Below are 16,568 nucleotides of genomic sequence, written 5' to 3' on the forward strand. Positions count from 1 at the left end.
ACACAGTGGCTGGTAGGAAGAAGTTTGGCTACCAGCTCTGGTTCCCCAGTGATCCGGGGTGGGTGGTGATGCTTTCAAAACACCAGCGTGAGTGTGGATGGCTTTGTGTGAGGACGTGTAAATACAGAAAGCAACTGGCTTTTTAAAGCACTGCAGGAATTCTGTCAAACACAGAAAGTGAGGATCCCTGACTGCTGAGCACCGTCATGGTCTCCTCAGGGCGTTTCATTCCCCGTGTGTCGACATTACCCAGGCCTCTTTCCCGCACCACCCCCAGAGCCGACAGGGGATGCAGACCCAGAGCCTCCCAAACACACAACACACAGGGCAGGGCAGGCTCAGTAATACCACAGCACACATGCACACACGGACCCACCACTGGCCTTTCTCCCACTGACCTTTCTCTGGACCCCCGGCCTTGGCGACTTTCCGGTCCTTCAGCAGAGCCTTGGTGTTCTGGATCTGTGAGATAAGACAGGAAGAAGGCTGTCTATATGAAACTGGACTTTTCTCAGTTTTCTTTGGGAGCTGACGGTGAAGAATCTCCCCTTTCTTTTCTTGCTCTTTGAGTTTTTTGTCCTTTAGGTTGTAAAACAAACAAGAACAATTTGGTTTACTCAAGGGAAGTTTCAGTGACCCCCAGACCTACAAGGTGGATTAAGTACTATGTCTTTACAAGGAACTTATTCTGACTACTCCGAGTAACTTCACCCTCCACGCCTCATTTTCCTCTGATCAGTTTGCCACGATTTCAGGGCTCCCATCTGCTCTGACATTCAGGCAGTGTGAAAGCTGGTTTTGGAAAATTAAAGGAAAAGGAAAGCTTTTCTCTTGGAGCAAGCAGATAAAGGTTTGCGCTCCTCCATACCTGAAATACCCTACTTAAGCACCAAAAAAGGTCTTTGATTTCTCTCACTCCCTCTGACATTTAAAAAGGTGAGCTGCAAAGTTTTAAAGAAGTTTAAAGCCTGTGGGTAATTTATCTTCTGTCCAGACAAGATCTGGAGGAATACAGCCCTTGCTTTTACAGCATCTCTGCAACTGCACAAGACATTGAGGGGGAAAAAATTACTGAGTCATCCCTTCCCTAAGCCCTAACTCCTGGCCATGAAGGTGGGATTGCAAGAGCAAGATAGGTTTGATGTCCAGTGATGACAAAGGAAAAACAAAACCTGGGAGCAGGACTCTGAAGAGGCAGCCAATTTTCACAGCACTGTTTTACAATGAAAATTCATTGCATCTTCTTTCAGACACTGGATTCAGCAAACTGCTTAACACCCTTTACTGCCACTGATTTCTATTGTCTTATTTCACATTAAAAAAAAAGTTTTGATTGGTTTGGGGTTGTTTTTGTGGTCGCAGTTCTCATTTAAATAATATGTTTTGCTGCATCTGATTAAAAGGTCCCTGTAACTACAAGTCTTTTTTAAAAACTGAAGGAAAGTTCCATCCCCCAATTATGTGCCCGTGTTTTGTCTGATAATTACGCACTGCCAGTCTTGATTTTCTTTTGCAAGCTCACTCATAGACTGTGGAGTCTATGAAAAACCTCAAAGTCAAGTGCACAAAAACCTGTGAGAGGAAAACAAAGATGCAGAAGAAAACTTGGGTTCTCCTGGGCCACAAAACAGCCCTGGAAGCAAAAACAGACACTGAAGAGGCAAAAATCTGGACTCATAATGAGCATTCCCAGTTCAGATGGAGCCTGGCTCCCTGCACAGATGGTGCCTGGGCACTGATGGGCTCATCAGCCTTTCAGGAGTTACAGAGTTGGAAAGAAGACCTTCAGGGAACCCCAAACTAAAGTTTTCAGTGTTATTACAGACATGGTTAGGCAGGTGACTTGGGAGAACAAGGACCTGAGACCCTCTGTGAGCTCCTCGCTGGCTTCACCTCAGCTTCCCTCATGCACGTGGTTTTTGCCCCCATCCATCCCTTATCTCCTCCAATTCCTTTCCCTCTGGCTACCTGCAGCTGGCTGACCCTTCCACAGCCACAAAGGAGCCCCTCATGGAGCTGTACACCTTTGTCCAGCTTTGGAGGTGCCTGTCTATGCTGTGCTTGGAGCAGCACAGTGGCAGATCAGGCCCTGCACCGTCCTTCCTGATGAGGGTGAGGTGGTAACAACAGCAAAAACAACAGCAGCAATACTACTACTACTAATGCTGTGGGAATATCACCCTGCCACAGTCAGTGGCAGGTGCACAGCTAATTCTGAGCCCACCACACTGTTTTTCCTCCCATGGCTCTGAAACTCTGCTGCCGAGTTCAGCAGAGACCGGGCTCTCCCCAGGATCTTTTTATAAAGGCACTTGTGAGGATGAGACTAAGTGGTGACTATATTAAGCCCACAGGAGCCAATCAAGACTGTCAGGAGCTATCTGCTGTTCTGGATAGGTGAGGAAGAATCTGCATGCTGGTTGCTGCAGCCTCTGTCTGAGTGCAGGACATTCCAGGGCTGCAGTATTTTTAGCCTGATGGTGCATGAGCCAAGCTGCAGCTCCTCACCTGCCCAGTGCTCCTGCCTTTGCCCTCACCCTGCTGGTATATTCTCTCAGGCACAGCAACACAGCCACTCTGCACAATGAAAGCGCCCCTGGCAAGGGAAATTCACATATCCGGTGCTGGCAATTAATTACCTCACACTGGATGAACACTGCAAATAGTCTTAGAAGTATTTTTAAAACTACTAACGTTGCTCCTTAATGACCACGGTTGTGAGAGGCTCAGGACCAAAGTGCAGAACTCCCAAGGTGCCACACACTTATATTTGAAAAGGGAAGGACGATTCATTCAGGGGAGTTATGGAAGTTCCCTCTGCACTGCAGAGTGCACGGCCGTGTCCCGCTGTCCCATAATGCAGGAGCTGTACCGGTATATTACACTTGAATAGGTTGGGAATTACATCATCCTCTGCTATTTCCTGTCCTGACCTTGACCCTCAAACCTACTCTTAGTCCCAGCAATGGATTTGAAAGGCAGATAAAGGATATTTGCCTTGGCCATGACTGAAATGGTGATAGGACAAGAACACCAGTTTTTAAAAATTGCAAATTCCAAGTCTGAGCTCACTAGCTCCCCTGGATTCACTGGAGGGACAGCCATTCATCCCAAGCCCACTTTCACAAAAAAAAAAGAGAGATGGAGAGAGCCACAGACTCCTGCCTGCCTCCCTCTCCCTGCACAGCCCGTCTGTGCTGAGCACCTCAGTGACACCAGCCTGGAAACAGTCTGGGTACTTCACACCCACGGCAGCCTTGGCCCCTCTCGAGACCCGGTGGAGAAGAGGGGCAGGACATGACCACTGCCCATGTGCCCCTGCCTACCCCAGCTGCTGGCAGCCCCTCCTGAAGCCAAGTCCTTATTTCCCATCGTTGGAGAGAGGTGGGAGAAATTCCATCATCTGCCGAAGCCGAAGCTGACCATTCCTCCCCCTGCTATTCCCATGGCAACCTGCAGCTCTGTTGCGGTGCAGTGCCTGCCTAGGGACCAGTGGCTCCCAATTCCTGCTCTGGAAATGGTGAGGAGGGATAAGGGGATTCCATCTCCAGCTCACGAACCTTCCTGAGCTTACAAAACCCCTTCCTCTGAGTCCCAGTGGCACCCACTGAGCTGGACACTGCCAGAGCTGTGTCACTCCCACATGGAGGCATCTTAGGAGAGATGTCTGCATTAGTTACAAATGGCAGCAGCATCCCAGGCTGTGCATTCACCCCTGTGTGCTGTTTCACCTGTTCTGCTACAGTAAAAGTAACATAACCCCTCGTGTAAGTACATCTGAAGTGACAGAAAACACTGTACAATCAGAGAATGGGTTGAAAGGGACCTTAGAGCCCATCTCCACCCCCTGCCATGGGCAGGGACACCCTCCCCTAGCCCAGGTTGCTGCAAGCCCCATCCAACTTGGCCTGCACTTCCATGCTCAGCTGTGCCCATGCAGCAGGAGAACAAACTGGGTTATTATCATTATTATTGCAGTGTCTGCACAGTGAGTGTATCCTGGTAACTACTCCAAGAAAGACATGACACCCCCTCATCCTCTAAACAGCTGCCCTGGGACTAACTCCGAGTGCAGGAGAGGCTTTGGAGGGAGCTTCTATCCCTAAGCAAGCCTACAAACCAACCTGGGGCCATACCCCGGCACTGCTGTGAGTTTTCAGTTTTCCTGAGAGAAGTAAACTTCCCAGGCAGGCCTTGCTCAGCCTCCCCTGCACGGGAGCAGAAGCTGTGAGCTGATCCCTGGAGAGGGCAGAATCCCAGAGCGCAGTGGCTCTGTCACTGCACGGGGAAGTGACACCAGCAGCTGGTCCAGGGAGAACCAAGATGCTCCATGCAGTATCTGCAGCATTCAACTCCCGGTACCTGCCCCTTTTCCAGGGAATGTTGCCCTGCAACAGCCTGAATAAGCTGTGGGAGCTTTGTGAGATATCATATTCATTGAGTCTATCCACTGCTGATCCATTTCAAGTAAGATGGTTTTGATTTGCTCAAGACAAGAATAAGTACTTTGCCCTGATATTTCCATGTGCATGTGGCTTGCAGTTCAGCTTGTCTTGCAAGCAGCCTTTATAATAAACAAAACCAGCCACGACACAAATCTGCCCCTGCAATTAGATCATCAATCCAGTGCTGAGGAGCAGCTTTTGAAACAGGCATACTCCTCAAGAATGCTGCTCTTTGTGTTGGCAGGGAAGACTTGCACAGCTCATATTACTCCTGTAATTTTAGTGCTTGGCAAAGAATCAGCCAGGGAAGAAAAATCCAGCCATGGTTTAATATAAAATACCTTCTCTGCTTGCAGGCAAGAAGACAGGAGACCAACGGAGCAAAAGGTTGAATCTTTTGTCTGCCCAAGGGAATTCCTTCATGATGCAGTGGGCTGATCCTGCATCACTTCTGCTAAGCAGCAGAGAAAATTGACTTTGAAGAGTCTTGTGCTAATACAGTTTCACTGTCCCGGCAGCCAAGCCAGGGTTGGCCCAGGACACCAAGAGGGTCACCCGGGCTGTCACTCAGCTCTCTGCCCTACACCAGCAAGGTCTCAAGGCTCAGAGCCTCAAAAACACTCAGTCTTCATCTTTTTATAACACCAGCAACTTGCACCCCAGAATGAAGCTATGGAGCCCCCTGAGTTTGCATCATTTTGCTGAACAGAGATTTAAAAACATTTAATTTCTTACAAAACCCTGAAAGTCACCTTTCTATTTCCTCTCTAGGGGGTTGCTATTTGTTTCTTTGAAAAGAAATAAAGGGAGTTATTTGTCCTGCACAGGCAAGACCACAGGTCTTTTTTTTCTCCACAGGTCCACAACCCCATCACCAAAACACAATCACCAAAGATGTTCAGATTCAATCTGCTTTCAGAGCACTTCAACAAGCTTTGGTGAGCTTTACCTCATAGGAGTCTTTATTTGCCTTGTATTTTTCTATCTGGTATAGCTGGTTCTTGTGGCAAATACTGTCCTGGCCTTCAGCCTTCTGTGGAGAGAAAAGCATAGAAAAGTAAAATACACAAGACAATTAGAGAAAACCAATGTTCAATTACCGTACCCACTCTTGGCATTCAGTGGAGGAGCATCAGCTTACAGGGATGATGGATTTGGTCCATTACATTTTAAATATCATTGGTGGCATCACCATTAATGTGAAAAGAACTGAGGAAAAAAAAACTAAGAAGCTGTTGTCAAATTGGAAGGGCCAAGCCATGCTCAGGGGCCAGGAAGATTAGATCAAGTAAAACTTTCAGCTGAGTTTTCACTTAAAAGCTAAAGAAGCTTAAGAGGTCTTAAGCTTCCTCTTGATCTCCTGAATCAAATGACATTGTGTTACTGGTATTCCAAGCAGCAGAACTATCTCAACACAGGGACACAGCACTTCACACACCAAAGGCTCTGCATGCCACCAGTTTGCTTTCTGCAGGATAACTGCCCTCCCTGCAGTTACAACTTCCTCGTGAGGGGAACAGGAGTGACAGGCACTGATCTCTGTGGTGACCAGGGACAGGGAATGGCTGGAGCTGTCGGGGAGGGTTAGGTTGGATATCAGGAAAAGGTTCTTCCCCCAGAGGGTGCTGGGCACTGCCCAGGCTCCCCAGGGAACGGGCACAGCCCCACAGAGCTCCAGGAGTGTTTGGACAGCGCTGCCAGGGATGCACAGGGTGGGATTGTTGGGGTGTCTGTGCAGGGCCAGGAGCCGGACCAGACTCTCCTTGGGATATTCTGTGGTTCTGTGAGATCAAATGCCAGCAAACCAGGACAATTTTAGCCTTTTTTTTCCCCTCCTCCCCCAGCAGTGGCACGAGGCAGTGCTCACCCTGAGGCTGGCCAGGTAGCGCTCCAGCTTCTTGTTGAGCAGGAAGTAGATGGCCAGCGTGTGACTGGCCCTGTTGGAGAGCACAGTGTTGATGACATCGCTGTTCTTGTAGCCCAGCTTCTCAGTCATGTGCAGCAGGACGCTCTGGCTGAGGTCTTCCAGGTGAATCCTGCACAAGGAGAGGCAGGGCAGGATTTTTGGACCGTCCTCCCAGTGACAGAGCCTCGGGGGGACGAGGCAGAGCATCAAGAAGAGGCTCCAAGAGCTCGGTAACATGGGGGTGATTAGTTCCCTTCTCCCATGAGCAGGCAGGGAAAGGAGAGATATCTGGGAACCATGGGAACTGCAGGAAGCTGAATGACCAGGACTCTGTCCACTGTGTCCATCCCTGATGGGAAATGGCACCGTGATGGTCAGGCCATTTGTTACCCTCCATCTGACCCTGAAGACCATCCTGATGATCCATCTGGTTTTGAAAGGAAAGAGGTAAAACCCAACCCAGATCTGGCTCTCTGAAAAGCCCCTTTCCTTGTAATCAAACAGCACTGCACTGAGCTTCACCCCCTTACCTGCTGCACAGCATCCATGCACTAATTAGCTAGGGAATTTCCTGCTGGAGAAAGGGGATGTACAGGGTTACTCCAGCAGCTCAGAACAGCAACACTGCTGTTACACTCCTGTCACAAGCACAAGCCATGTTTATGTCTCTCTCTTCTATAAAGTCTGGAACAGTCTCAGCCAAGGCAAGAAAAGCAGTACAGAAGTCTTGTGGAAATGCCAAAGCATTGGCTCAGTCTGAGTTAAAACCAGATTTTTACAAAGAACTCTGCTCCTATTTAGACCTCTAAATGGGCTGGCCAGCTTCCCAGAGGTACCCGTCAGCTCCCATCCATCTCCAGAGAAATGCTGGGTTTCAGTTGTTTCTAGAGGATATTCCTCACTCCTAATACCAAGCCTAATATCAGAGGGAGCTTATTTTGCAAGCTTCCCCCTTCCAAGGGATCCCTCCCCACCTTTCCCACTCCTGCCCCAGCTTTGATGTACAGGACTCAGACAAGATGTCAAACACAGTCTGGGAAATCTCAAATAACTCGTTCCCTTTGTTCCCTGTGCTTATGAACACTTGTTCTGCCCCTAAGGAATGCTTGGGGTTGGGGTGTTTTTTTCCCAAGCTCAAAAGCAAAACTTATCTTGGCCACTGCATGTTGAGACATCTGGGCAGCAAAAGAAATTCAAGCAATTTCAACTTGAAGTGCTCAGCAAAATGGGAAATTTTTGCTTGCCTTCAGGGAATTTCTTTAACAAAAGCAAGCTTATGAAAAGCTTGGGAAAATATTCTCCAGAAAATGCAGTTTCTGCTGTTCTCCCACCTTATCTCCATGCTCTTCCCCTTACTACCACGCTCCTGTCTTGGGAACAATGGGTGTTACCCCCAGAGCAGTGGAAGGGCACTGCAAGAACATAACACCACTCCTTCAGTGTTGATTAAGAGAGGAATTGATTCTTTGCAAATTCAGCAGTGACCCACACACTATTTCACTACACCTTACGCATATCTGCACACTGAGGAAAAATAGGAGAAATTCCATGGAAGCTGACTCTAGTGGTACTTTCTGAGACAAGCTCAAAAGGAGCCAGGCCACGTCTTTAAAATATTTAAAACTTTGCAGATTATTTTCCCTATAAAGCTCCAGTATGACAAAGTCTGGGTAGCTCAAGCCTGAGGCATCAACTAAATGAAACAAAAGTAATGAAAGAAAGGAAGGAAGGAAGGAAGGAAGGAAGGAAGGAAGGAAGGAAGGAAGGAAGGAAGGAAGGAAGGAAGGAAGGAAGGAAGGAAGGAAGGAAGGAAGGAAGGAAGGAAGGAAGGAAGGAAGGAAGGAAGGAAGGAAGAAAAAGAAAGAAAGAAAAAGAAAGAAAAAGAAAGAAAAAGAAAGAAAAAGAAAGAAAGAAAAAGAAAGAAAAAGAAAGAAAAAGAAGGAAAGAAAAAGAAAGAAAAAGAAAGAAAGAAAGAAAGAAAGAAAGAAAGAAAGAAAGAAAGAAAGAAAGAAAGAAAGAAAGAAAGAAAGAAAGAAAGAAAGAAAGAAAGAAAGAAAGAAAGAAAGAAAGAAAGAAAGAAAGAAAGAAAGAAAGAAAGAAAGAAAGAAAGAAAGAAAGAAAGAAAGAAAGAAAGAAAGAAAGAAAGAAAGAAAGAAAGAAAGAATTTCTTTAAAGGCTTTTATCGTTTACAGCTTCACATGAAATTTGGTTTCAGATAGAAGGAGTATCTATTTTTCTCTTAATTTCTGATAAAATGATCGCAAAAGCAGCGCAGTGAGAAAACAAAAAATTGGAAGAAAGAAAGGAAGGAAGGAAGGAAGGAAGGAAGGAAGAAAGAATGAAAGCAAGTGTTCTTTTGCAACAGCAAAGCACAGCATTCCACATTGATGTTCCCTTTGAAAATACTTCTAATAGGAAAGGATTATAGTTGTTCTTCTTGTTGTTGTTGTTATTATTACTGCTTTATATTACTCTATACACACATAGGCATGAGCAAACTTATGTCCTCTCTGCAGTTCAGCATGGCATTTTCTTCCCTTTTTTCTACAGGATCCCTTGCCTTCTGGGGAGATTGATTCCATAAATAAAGAGCAGTGCACAGCTATTCCAGCCACAAGAGGCTGGAACAGCATTTGGAATAGGGCTTGGACACCTCACTGCACCAACACCTCTGGAAAGGACCCTTCCACCACAACCTGACGAAAGCCTTACAACTCTCATCTAGGAATTAAGAAACAGAGGTGTGGAAATGCCCCTAAAAAGGCAAAAAATTGTGAAAGTACGTTCAAGCCCTATTTCTTTCGCATTTTTTTCCTCTTCTCAAAGAGGAGCCAGTAAATCCTGCAGGTCCTGGGTAGAGTATGAGACACAGCTGGAGGGCTTTGATACAGGAAGGAGGTTTTATCTGATCAAATATAGACATGTAATTCCAAGTGAGTTGCCTGAGGCTTCATTTACAGTCACTGGAGAGGAACTCGTATCTCCAGGGCACAAAGTCATCCTAAGGCCGAATCAGAGAGAAGTCAGATGAATGGTTATGTAAAAAGTGCCCTTATTTCTCTCCACTGACTGCAACTCTACGCTGCAGATGTTTCGAGTCGAGCAAGATTATTTATAACCGAACTGGACCACAACTATCTTCTCTTCTTTCTTTTCCCCTGGATGGATGTTTGACTGACCGTGAGATTTGTTCTCTGCCTGCTTTTAGTCCCGTATTCAGCAGGGTGCAGGTATTCAACACCAACAACCAACAAAGCGAGACCATTAAACCCTGACCCTTCTCACCACAGTTTGCATATTCCCTTCATCCACAGAACCTCACAAACAGGCAGAGGCCCTCCTGGAGAAGCAGCTTGGCTTTTACTGACCAAAAGTAAAAGGAGGAGATCAGAACTGCCTGTCACACACCCATTCCCAGGCCTGCAACCAATTAATCAGAAGATCTGCACCCCAGCCCACCCTGCAAATAATGCACTATCTGCCAGCTTCCAGTTTAAGGCATTGCTTTTGGCCATTTCAAGCAACACAGGGCCAATCCCAATAATGCTTAGGATGGAGTCACAAAAGCAGTTCCTAGGATGTGTCACACAAATGGAACTGGAACACCGGGGAGATAATGTACAGGCACCATGGCAGGTTTTCTCCCCCCCTCCCTGCTGTACCTGTTTGGATAGGTGACATTTGGTGGTGCTCTTCCAGGGTAGTTCTCATTGAGCCACCGATTTGCCAGGGCCTGCTGGATGTTTGGTCTCTTTGCAGGGTCTGGCTCCAGCAGAGATCGCAGGAAGTTTATGGCCGCTGTGAAGAGATCAAGGAAAAACCCCAACCACCAGCTCTGTCATCTGCTTTAGGATTTGCACAGGAGATGAGTTACTGCAGGTGAGTAGCCTGAACAAGAGCACACTAAAAAGGAACATTTTCCTTCCTGCATGCTTCAATGTCCTTGAGAAAATGGAAGAACTGATAAGGGATTAGTAACTAAAGCAAACAATGATTTACAGTCACAATGATTTACAGAGTTATAAAGGAGAGGGGAAAAAGCACTTTTTGTCTCAGAGCTCATTTGAAGTTTCGGAGCAGGTGAGCCAACATTTAATTTCCACATGAGGGCAAGAGGCTGGAGCCAGGTCAGAGACAAATCGCTGTGCTTGAAATAGAAGGAGATGGAGCAGGGCTCAGTGGAGGGGAGGGAAGGGATGCAGACCTGGGAAGGAAGACACAGCAAATTTGGCTCCCTTTGACATTATAAGGATAAATTCTCCCCTGGCTTCCATCCAACGTACAGTCAGCTGCAGAAGGTTTCAGCCAAATTAAGAGAGGACAGCAAAATAAACAGGCTTTGTTTTGTTCTCCTGAACCTTCAACTTTCAATGACATTCAACCATTCCTCCTGAGTTTCTTGCAAAAACGCTCAATTTTTAAGTCATGTGCTTCTTACATGATTAGGAGCAATGAAATCAAGTGATTTGCCTAAAAACTCACATCAAGTGCCTCTCTGAGCTGAAAGTAAACTCTGTTTTAACTAGGTTTGGTCTTTATTCCTCAAATTATCAAGGCTATTTCACTGCTCCTCCATGTAATTTAGGGAGAATAAAACACCTGCAAAAATCAGGTTTCAGCTGGAGAGAGGGCCCTCTCTGTGTCAAGAAGCTTATATGTGCAAGAGAGACGTATTACTCTGTATTTACCAGTTCAGCCAGGCATCAGCTGGGCTTTTTCTAATCTCTCCCTTCACTAACCACTGATTTATGTGAGATACTTTACTCAAATATTCCCCAGTATTTTTGTTATTATCCTGCAGCAGCCACGTTGCAGGAGCAGCAGGAAGAGCCTACATCCGAGTTCCCAAACTTGCTGGAAGCTGCTCTCTGCGTGCCTGGTGTGCCCTCCTCACCCCCATTACAGCAAACAACAAACCCCTTGTTCTCCCATTTCATCCCCTCTCGCTCCAGTGCTTCCCCCACGTCTGTGTTAGAAACCTCACACGTCCCATGGGTTCAGAGCCAGAGAAATCCCCCTCCCCAAACCCACACTCCCTCCTTCATCACCACCATGCTTGGCCTCCAAATCACCCAACGTCTCCTTAAAAATCCTACTTCTCCACCCCCACCCTTGCCAAGAGGCAAACTACTTAAATAAAGCTTGTGAAGTGCCACAGATCAACAGATTCAGACTGGGAGAAACTAATTCTGGAGTGAAGATTCCCCCCTGGAAGCTCCCAGACCCGAGCAACAGAGAAGAGCAACACCACCTTGGCTGATTTGAGTTCAGACGGCACAAGGAGCTTTTCCAGCTAAGCCACACAGCTGTGGGACAACAAAATGATTTCCCCAGGGAGCAAACATGAGGGAAAAAGAATATGTGCAAGGTGAACACCAACTTCCTGACCATCTGACCTCTGCTCACCTAAAATCAATAACCAGATAGCTGCTGTTCAAGAAGCTTAATGAGAAACAGGTTCCTAAGTGGGAAAACCAAACACCAACTCCAAAATTTCCCTGTTGCTACCCAGATTGCTTTGGGTGCTCACGGTCACCCAGCATTTTAAGTCAGACAAATGAAGTGTTTTCCTGCTCAGTGATAAGACTGGCTACCTGCATGATGGGACTGTGTGTTCAGTAACCAGGAAATTAGATATTGAAAGACAACGTACTGAACATGCAAAACAGACTCCTGTAAAAATGCTCTACTTTATAGATGAATTAATGGAAATTAAGGCCCAATTAAAATAAAAGGTCCATAAACCCAAGAAGGTAACAAACCCCTACAATTCAGAGAGCAGAGGAGCAGAGTTTCCGCCCAGTGACCCAAAGCCTAACGGCGGCGGGAACAAATGTCACCTTAAATCACACTGTGCCATGTCACTGAGCTCTCATGGCCCATGGCTCGGGTCAGGCACTGATGGGCACCTTTGTCCACAGTGAGCAAAGGTTAACATGTTTAAATCTAGTCCATTAATTTGCCATCATCTCTCTGCAAGTTCAGGCTGCTGGGGCTCTCACAGGATAAACAAAATACTGCCCTCCCTGGGGACCACAGTGTCAAGTGAGCTACAGATGCTACAGAGAGAAAATCTGGTCTCCATTGTTAAGTGGCAGGATGGATGAAACAGCAAAACAAAGCCTGTCAAAAGCAATGTGATCTTTTTTGCTGCTCAGGGTCTGGCCTTCTACAGGGTGGAAGGTGGAACCCTGAATCTGTACTTGGAGAATTCACCTTGTGACTCAGCTCCCAAGGGCTTTCTCTTACACCCTCTAACAGCAGTTTCCATTCCCTTTTTGTGTTTGCAATCTTTTAATTTTATCAAAAGCCCTTTACAAACAGGCTGCCAGGGAAGGAGACAGAAGCTCTCCATGGACAACAAATTTGGCATAAAAAAAATAAAACCCAGCTACCAAATAGAGCTTGTTCCAAATGCTGGCAGTGGCCTTGCTACAAGCTGAAAAGTGATTCTGTTGCCTAGTGACATGGCTCTGAAGCAGGAATTAATATTTCTAATACTAAGACATCAACTAATTTGCATTTTGTGAACACGCAAAGGTTATCCCAGGTAACTGTCCCAAAATAACTGAGTGCATGTCATTATTCCATAATAAATGTAAGGTCATTTGAGGCAGTTTATCACTCAACCCCAGTCATGATAATGCCCAGGGATCTGTTATTCCAAAATAATCTGTTCCTCCATCCTTACCCTGTGCTAAAATCTTCTCGATGTGCAAAACTGACCAACTGCTCTACAAAAGCAATTCAACAGAATTTCACAGATTTATTCCTTCTCTCGTATTCAGCACAACTTCGTGCTTCTCCAGAAGGCAAAGCAAAAGGAATCCTGCTACATCAACTCCTGCAGGTCTTTCAGAGGCCAAAATGAAAAAAGGAATTTTTCCCAACTAGCACAACACACCAGCAGCATGACTCACAATCCGTAATTCCATGCAACACCTCTGACCCACTGGATCTGGACAGGTCCCAGCGACCCCCCTGGCTTACCTGAGGAGAGCTGGGTGGGAAAGGGGTTCATTTCTTTGTCCACCATTTTTTGGTACAAGGCTCTCAAGCTGAACGGCTCCACAGTGAAGGGTAATGTTCCAGTCAGCATGGCATACATGTTCACTCCACTGAAAGAAAACACACAGAAAAAGAAACCAAAGTGACCGGGAACAAGGAAGAATTTAGGTTTTAGAGACTGTACTTCATCTTTAATCTCATCTGAGAGTTATTACAGGGTTGATGCCCCATCTCCGAGAGCATTTCAGGTCAGGTCAGATGGGGCTCTGAGCCCCCTGATCCAGCTGGAGATGTCCCTGCTCATTGCAATAACAATTATAAACTTGAGAAGTAACTCACATGGACCAAACGTCTATTTTGGGCCCGTATTTCTTCCTTGCCAGAAGTTCAGGGGCTGCATATGCTGGGCTCCCACACTGGGTGCTGAAGGGATCAGAATAACCCAAGATTCCTGCACAGTTGCTCAATCCAAAGTCTGTGAAAGGCACAGAGACACAGTTATGAAAGAGAGACACAGTCAAACTGTGCTAGAGCACAAGTTGAAAAGAAGGAACATTTCTTCCAAAAGCTAAGCAACAAACTCCCTAAGGAGAAAAAGAACTCATCCACATGCAAAAATTTTATGTAATTTGCTTCTACGAGGTGCTAAATAGCCAGAGGCCTCTACAAACAATAAAAAGAGCCTTAGAACATGCACAATTATCCATTTCATACACAAAGCAACTACATTTTGCTGGCAACTGGATGGCAACAACCAGAGCTGAGCTTGTCCCAGGTCCTGAGCCACCTCTGGCTGCCGTGGCTTCCACACTGCAGCAGGACGTTATGGAGGGGACAAGGTAAAGTGGGATTTCTTCAACATTCCCTCTAAATCGTGTAAATGAACCATCAGATGTAAAGGGGGGTCCCTTTCTGGGGCTGCTGTGGTGATGCACAAACACAGAGAATTCGCCTCTGGAATAACACACAGAGACCTTGGGGCAAGAAGGGGAATGGCTTGACTTGGCTGCCCCTCCCTGACTTCTGCCTTGAGTTATTGCATTCCTGGCCCCTGGGTGTATCTGACACTCTTGTAGCAGTAATAATGAGGGACTGGCAAAGCTGGCACTGGAGACAAGAGGAAGCCGCTCGGCAGGAGCAGCTGCAGTTTCCCAAGTGCTTTTGGGCAGCCCAAGGGTGTTCCCAACATCTCCCTCCTGTCTGCTCCAGTGCTGGTGTGGCTGCAGGCCAAGATGGGTTTAGGGAACAACAAATCCCATTCATTAAGAGTTGGACCCGTTGATCCTTGTGAGTCCTCTCCAACTCAGAATATTCTGTGAACCTCTGAAAACCACCAGTATTAAGAACACTGACACCTGATTAATTCCTCGGCATCCTCTCTCAGTCTTAATTTGTGGCTCTTTTCCTTACTTGCAACGTATTTGCACTGGACTTGCAGTGCTGGCCTGTCCTTCAGCTTTCACCCCACTGAAAATCAAGTTTGGCTGAAATTTGAGGAGTTCCTCAAGGTATTAGAAGCACCCTGACAGGGCAGACACATAAGCCTTGTTCCTTCACAAAACCAGGCAAAGTATTAAAATGCTTACAAAAAAATGCAATTATCACAGTGCCTGGAAGAAACCTAAATGATGGCACAGCACTTTCCACTCGACTGGCTGCATCTCTGAGAGCCAGGCAGGCACAGGGGAGACAGGAATCACCATCTTTCACAGCTAAAGAGGCTCACTGGGGTTTTCCTGGAGAACGCTGTCAAAACTGAAGGGAGAATCGAGACAATTTCCTTGCCTCTGATGGAAAACAATTGTCTCTGGACACTGCTTAATCATCCCTGCTAGAGATGTACCATCCCCGGGGCTTTTACAAATACTGCAGAGGATCCATTAACTTAATTAATGTATTCATTAGCTGTGGCCTGAGATGAGTTCTGTCAACTATAAAACACTTTTAAAAACTCAAAGAAATAATATCTCCCCACAGTTTTATTCCTGGTCCTTACCCTGCTGTGTCATGCCAGCTTCAAATTACTTGACTGTACTATGATGTTTTACAGTCACAGGATACAAGGGCTGTATTCTGTGATGGTGTCAATCAGCATCCCTCCATCAGCATCCATGGAGGGATACTCTGGGAGAGGTTTTCATTCTCTTATTTGCTTCAGTTGTAAACCCCTTATTCACTTCCTTCAGCCCATTCATTTCAGCTGTTATGCCTTTTTCTCCCTGTTGAAATGCAGAATGTGTGCAAACAGATGCATCCTGGGGACAGGGATTCCATAGCCATGGAGATGAGAATATTGTTATTAACACTGTGGCAGCACAACGTGATCACAGTGTGATTTCCATTGTTTTTATTAAGGATGCATTGCTGATCTTGATAAGAACAGTGCGACCACCAGCACTGATAACCTCGCTGCCACTGCCTGCCTCTGCCTTGGGCTCCCTTTCAAGAAGCCCAGCAAATTACAGAATTCAGATCAAAGGCCACCCTTGGTTTTCCAAAGTAAATATTTTGACATGGGAGCTCCACCACCCCCACCACTCGTGCTATCGAAGCATCATCACATTGCTCTACTCCTCCTCAACGCCTCCAGGGAATCCACATCAAGCCATGGATACACGGCTATCCCTGGAGCTCTGCCAGTCAGAACAGGGAAAGAGCTGTTAAACACAAGCTCCTGGACAAGCTGGACCAGCAGAGCTCCATAGAGCTGGGCATCCCAGCAGGATGCCAAGAAATTTGCATGGTCCGTGAGCGGCTTCTCCCGCTGTCTTTATCAGACACCGACCGCATGGGCTGGTAGATAATGAGGAGTGAATTATTTCCGACAGTTCCAATCCTGATGTTCTTCAATGTGATTAACAGACTGCTAAGAGTAAGTCCTCTCAAAGGGAATTTTGCCAAGAAGAATATCTAAGAGCAGGTTCTAAACCCCCTTGTCACATAGCCAAAAGGAGGAACAAATCCAAGGTGCCCTTGAGCAGCTGGGTGAAGCAAGGGGCTCAAGGCATCCAGTTCTCACCAAAATGCAAGAACAAGCAGTGACTTCAATGTCACACTTTCAATCTTCATTTTACCTTTTGTTCTTCCTTTCATAGCTATTACAAAACCAACATTTTAATTTTTATTGGCTACTCCTGTGTTTGCTGCTGGACAAACCACAGACCAAGCTCTCACCCCACAGCAGGTAACGTGAGATGGTTTTGTAGCTC

At 46.4% G+C, this 16,568-nt stretch overlaps 1 protein-coding gene across 2 annotated transcripts in view; it reads right to left on the minus strand.

Moving 5' to 3' along the window:
* The window catches only part of HUNK (hormonally up-regulated Neu-associated kinase), a 46,270-nt gene that overhangs the window by 4,906 nt on the left and 24,796 nt on the right, over positions 1 to 16,568 (minus strand). Inside the window, exons 4-9 of one of the 2 annotated variants that reach the window (XM_069026775.1) lie at positions 13,699 to 13,834; positions 13,342 to 13,469; positions 10,014 to 10,149; positions 6,313 to 6,481; positions 5,395 to 5,478; positions 399 to 579 (exon numbers count right to left, since the gene is read on the minus strand). In XM_069026775.1, the coding sequence (XP_068882876.1) occupies positions 399 to 579; positions 5,395 to 5,478; positions 6,313 to 6,481; positions 10,014 to 10,149; positions 13,342 to 13,469; positions 13,699 to 13,834 (834 nt within the window). The remainder of the gene's footprint in view (positions 1 to 398; positions 580 to 5,394; positions 5,479 to 6,312; positions 6,482 to 10,013; positions 10,150 to 13,341; positions 13,470 to 13,698; positions 13,835 to 16,568) is intronic. The other variant, XM_069026782.1, reaches the window with a different exon arrangement.

This window comes from Aphelocoma coerulescens, chromosome 1 (genome assembly GCF_041296385.1).
Source record: "Aphelocoma coerulescens isolate FSJ_1873_10779 chromosome 1, UR_Acoe_1.0, whole genome shotgun sequence".
Taxonomy (NCBI): domain Eukaryota; kingdom Metazoa; phylum Chordata; class Aves; order Passeriformes; family Corvidae; genus Aphelocoma; species Aphelocoma coerulescens.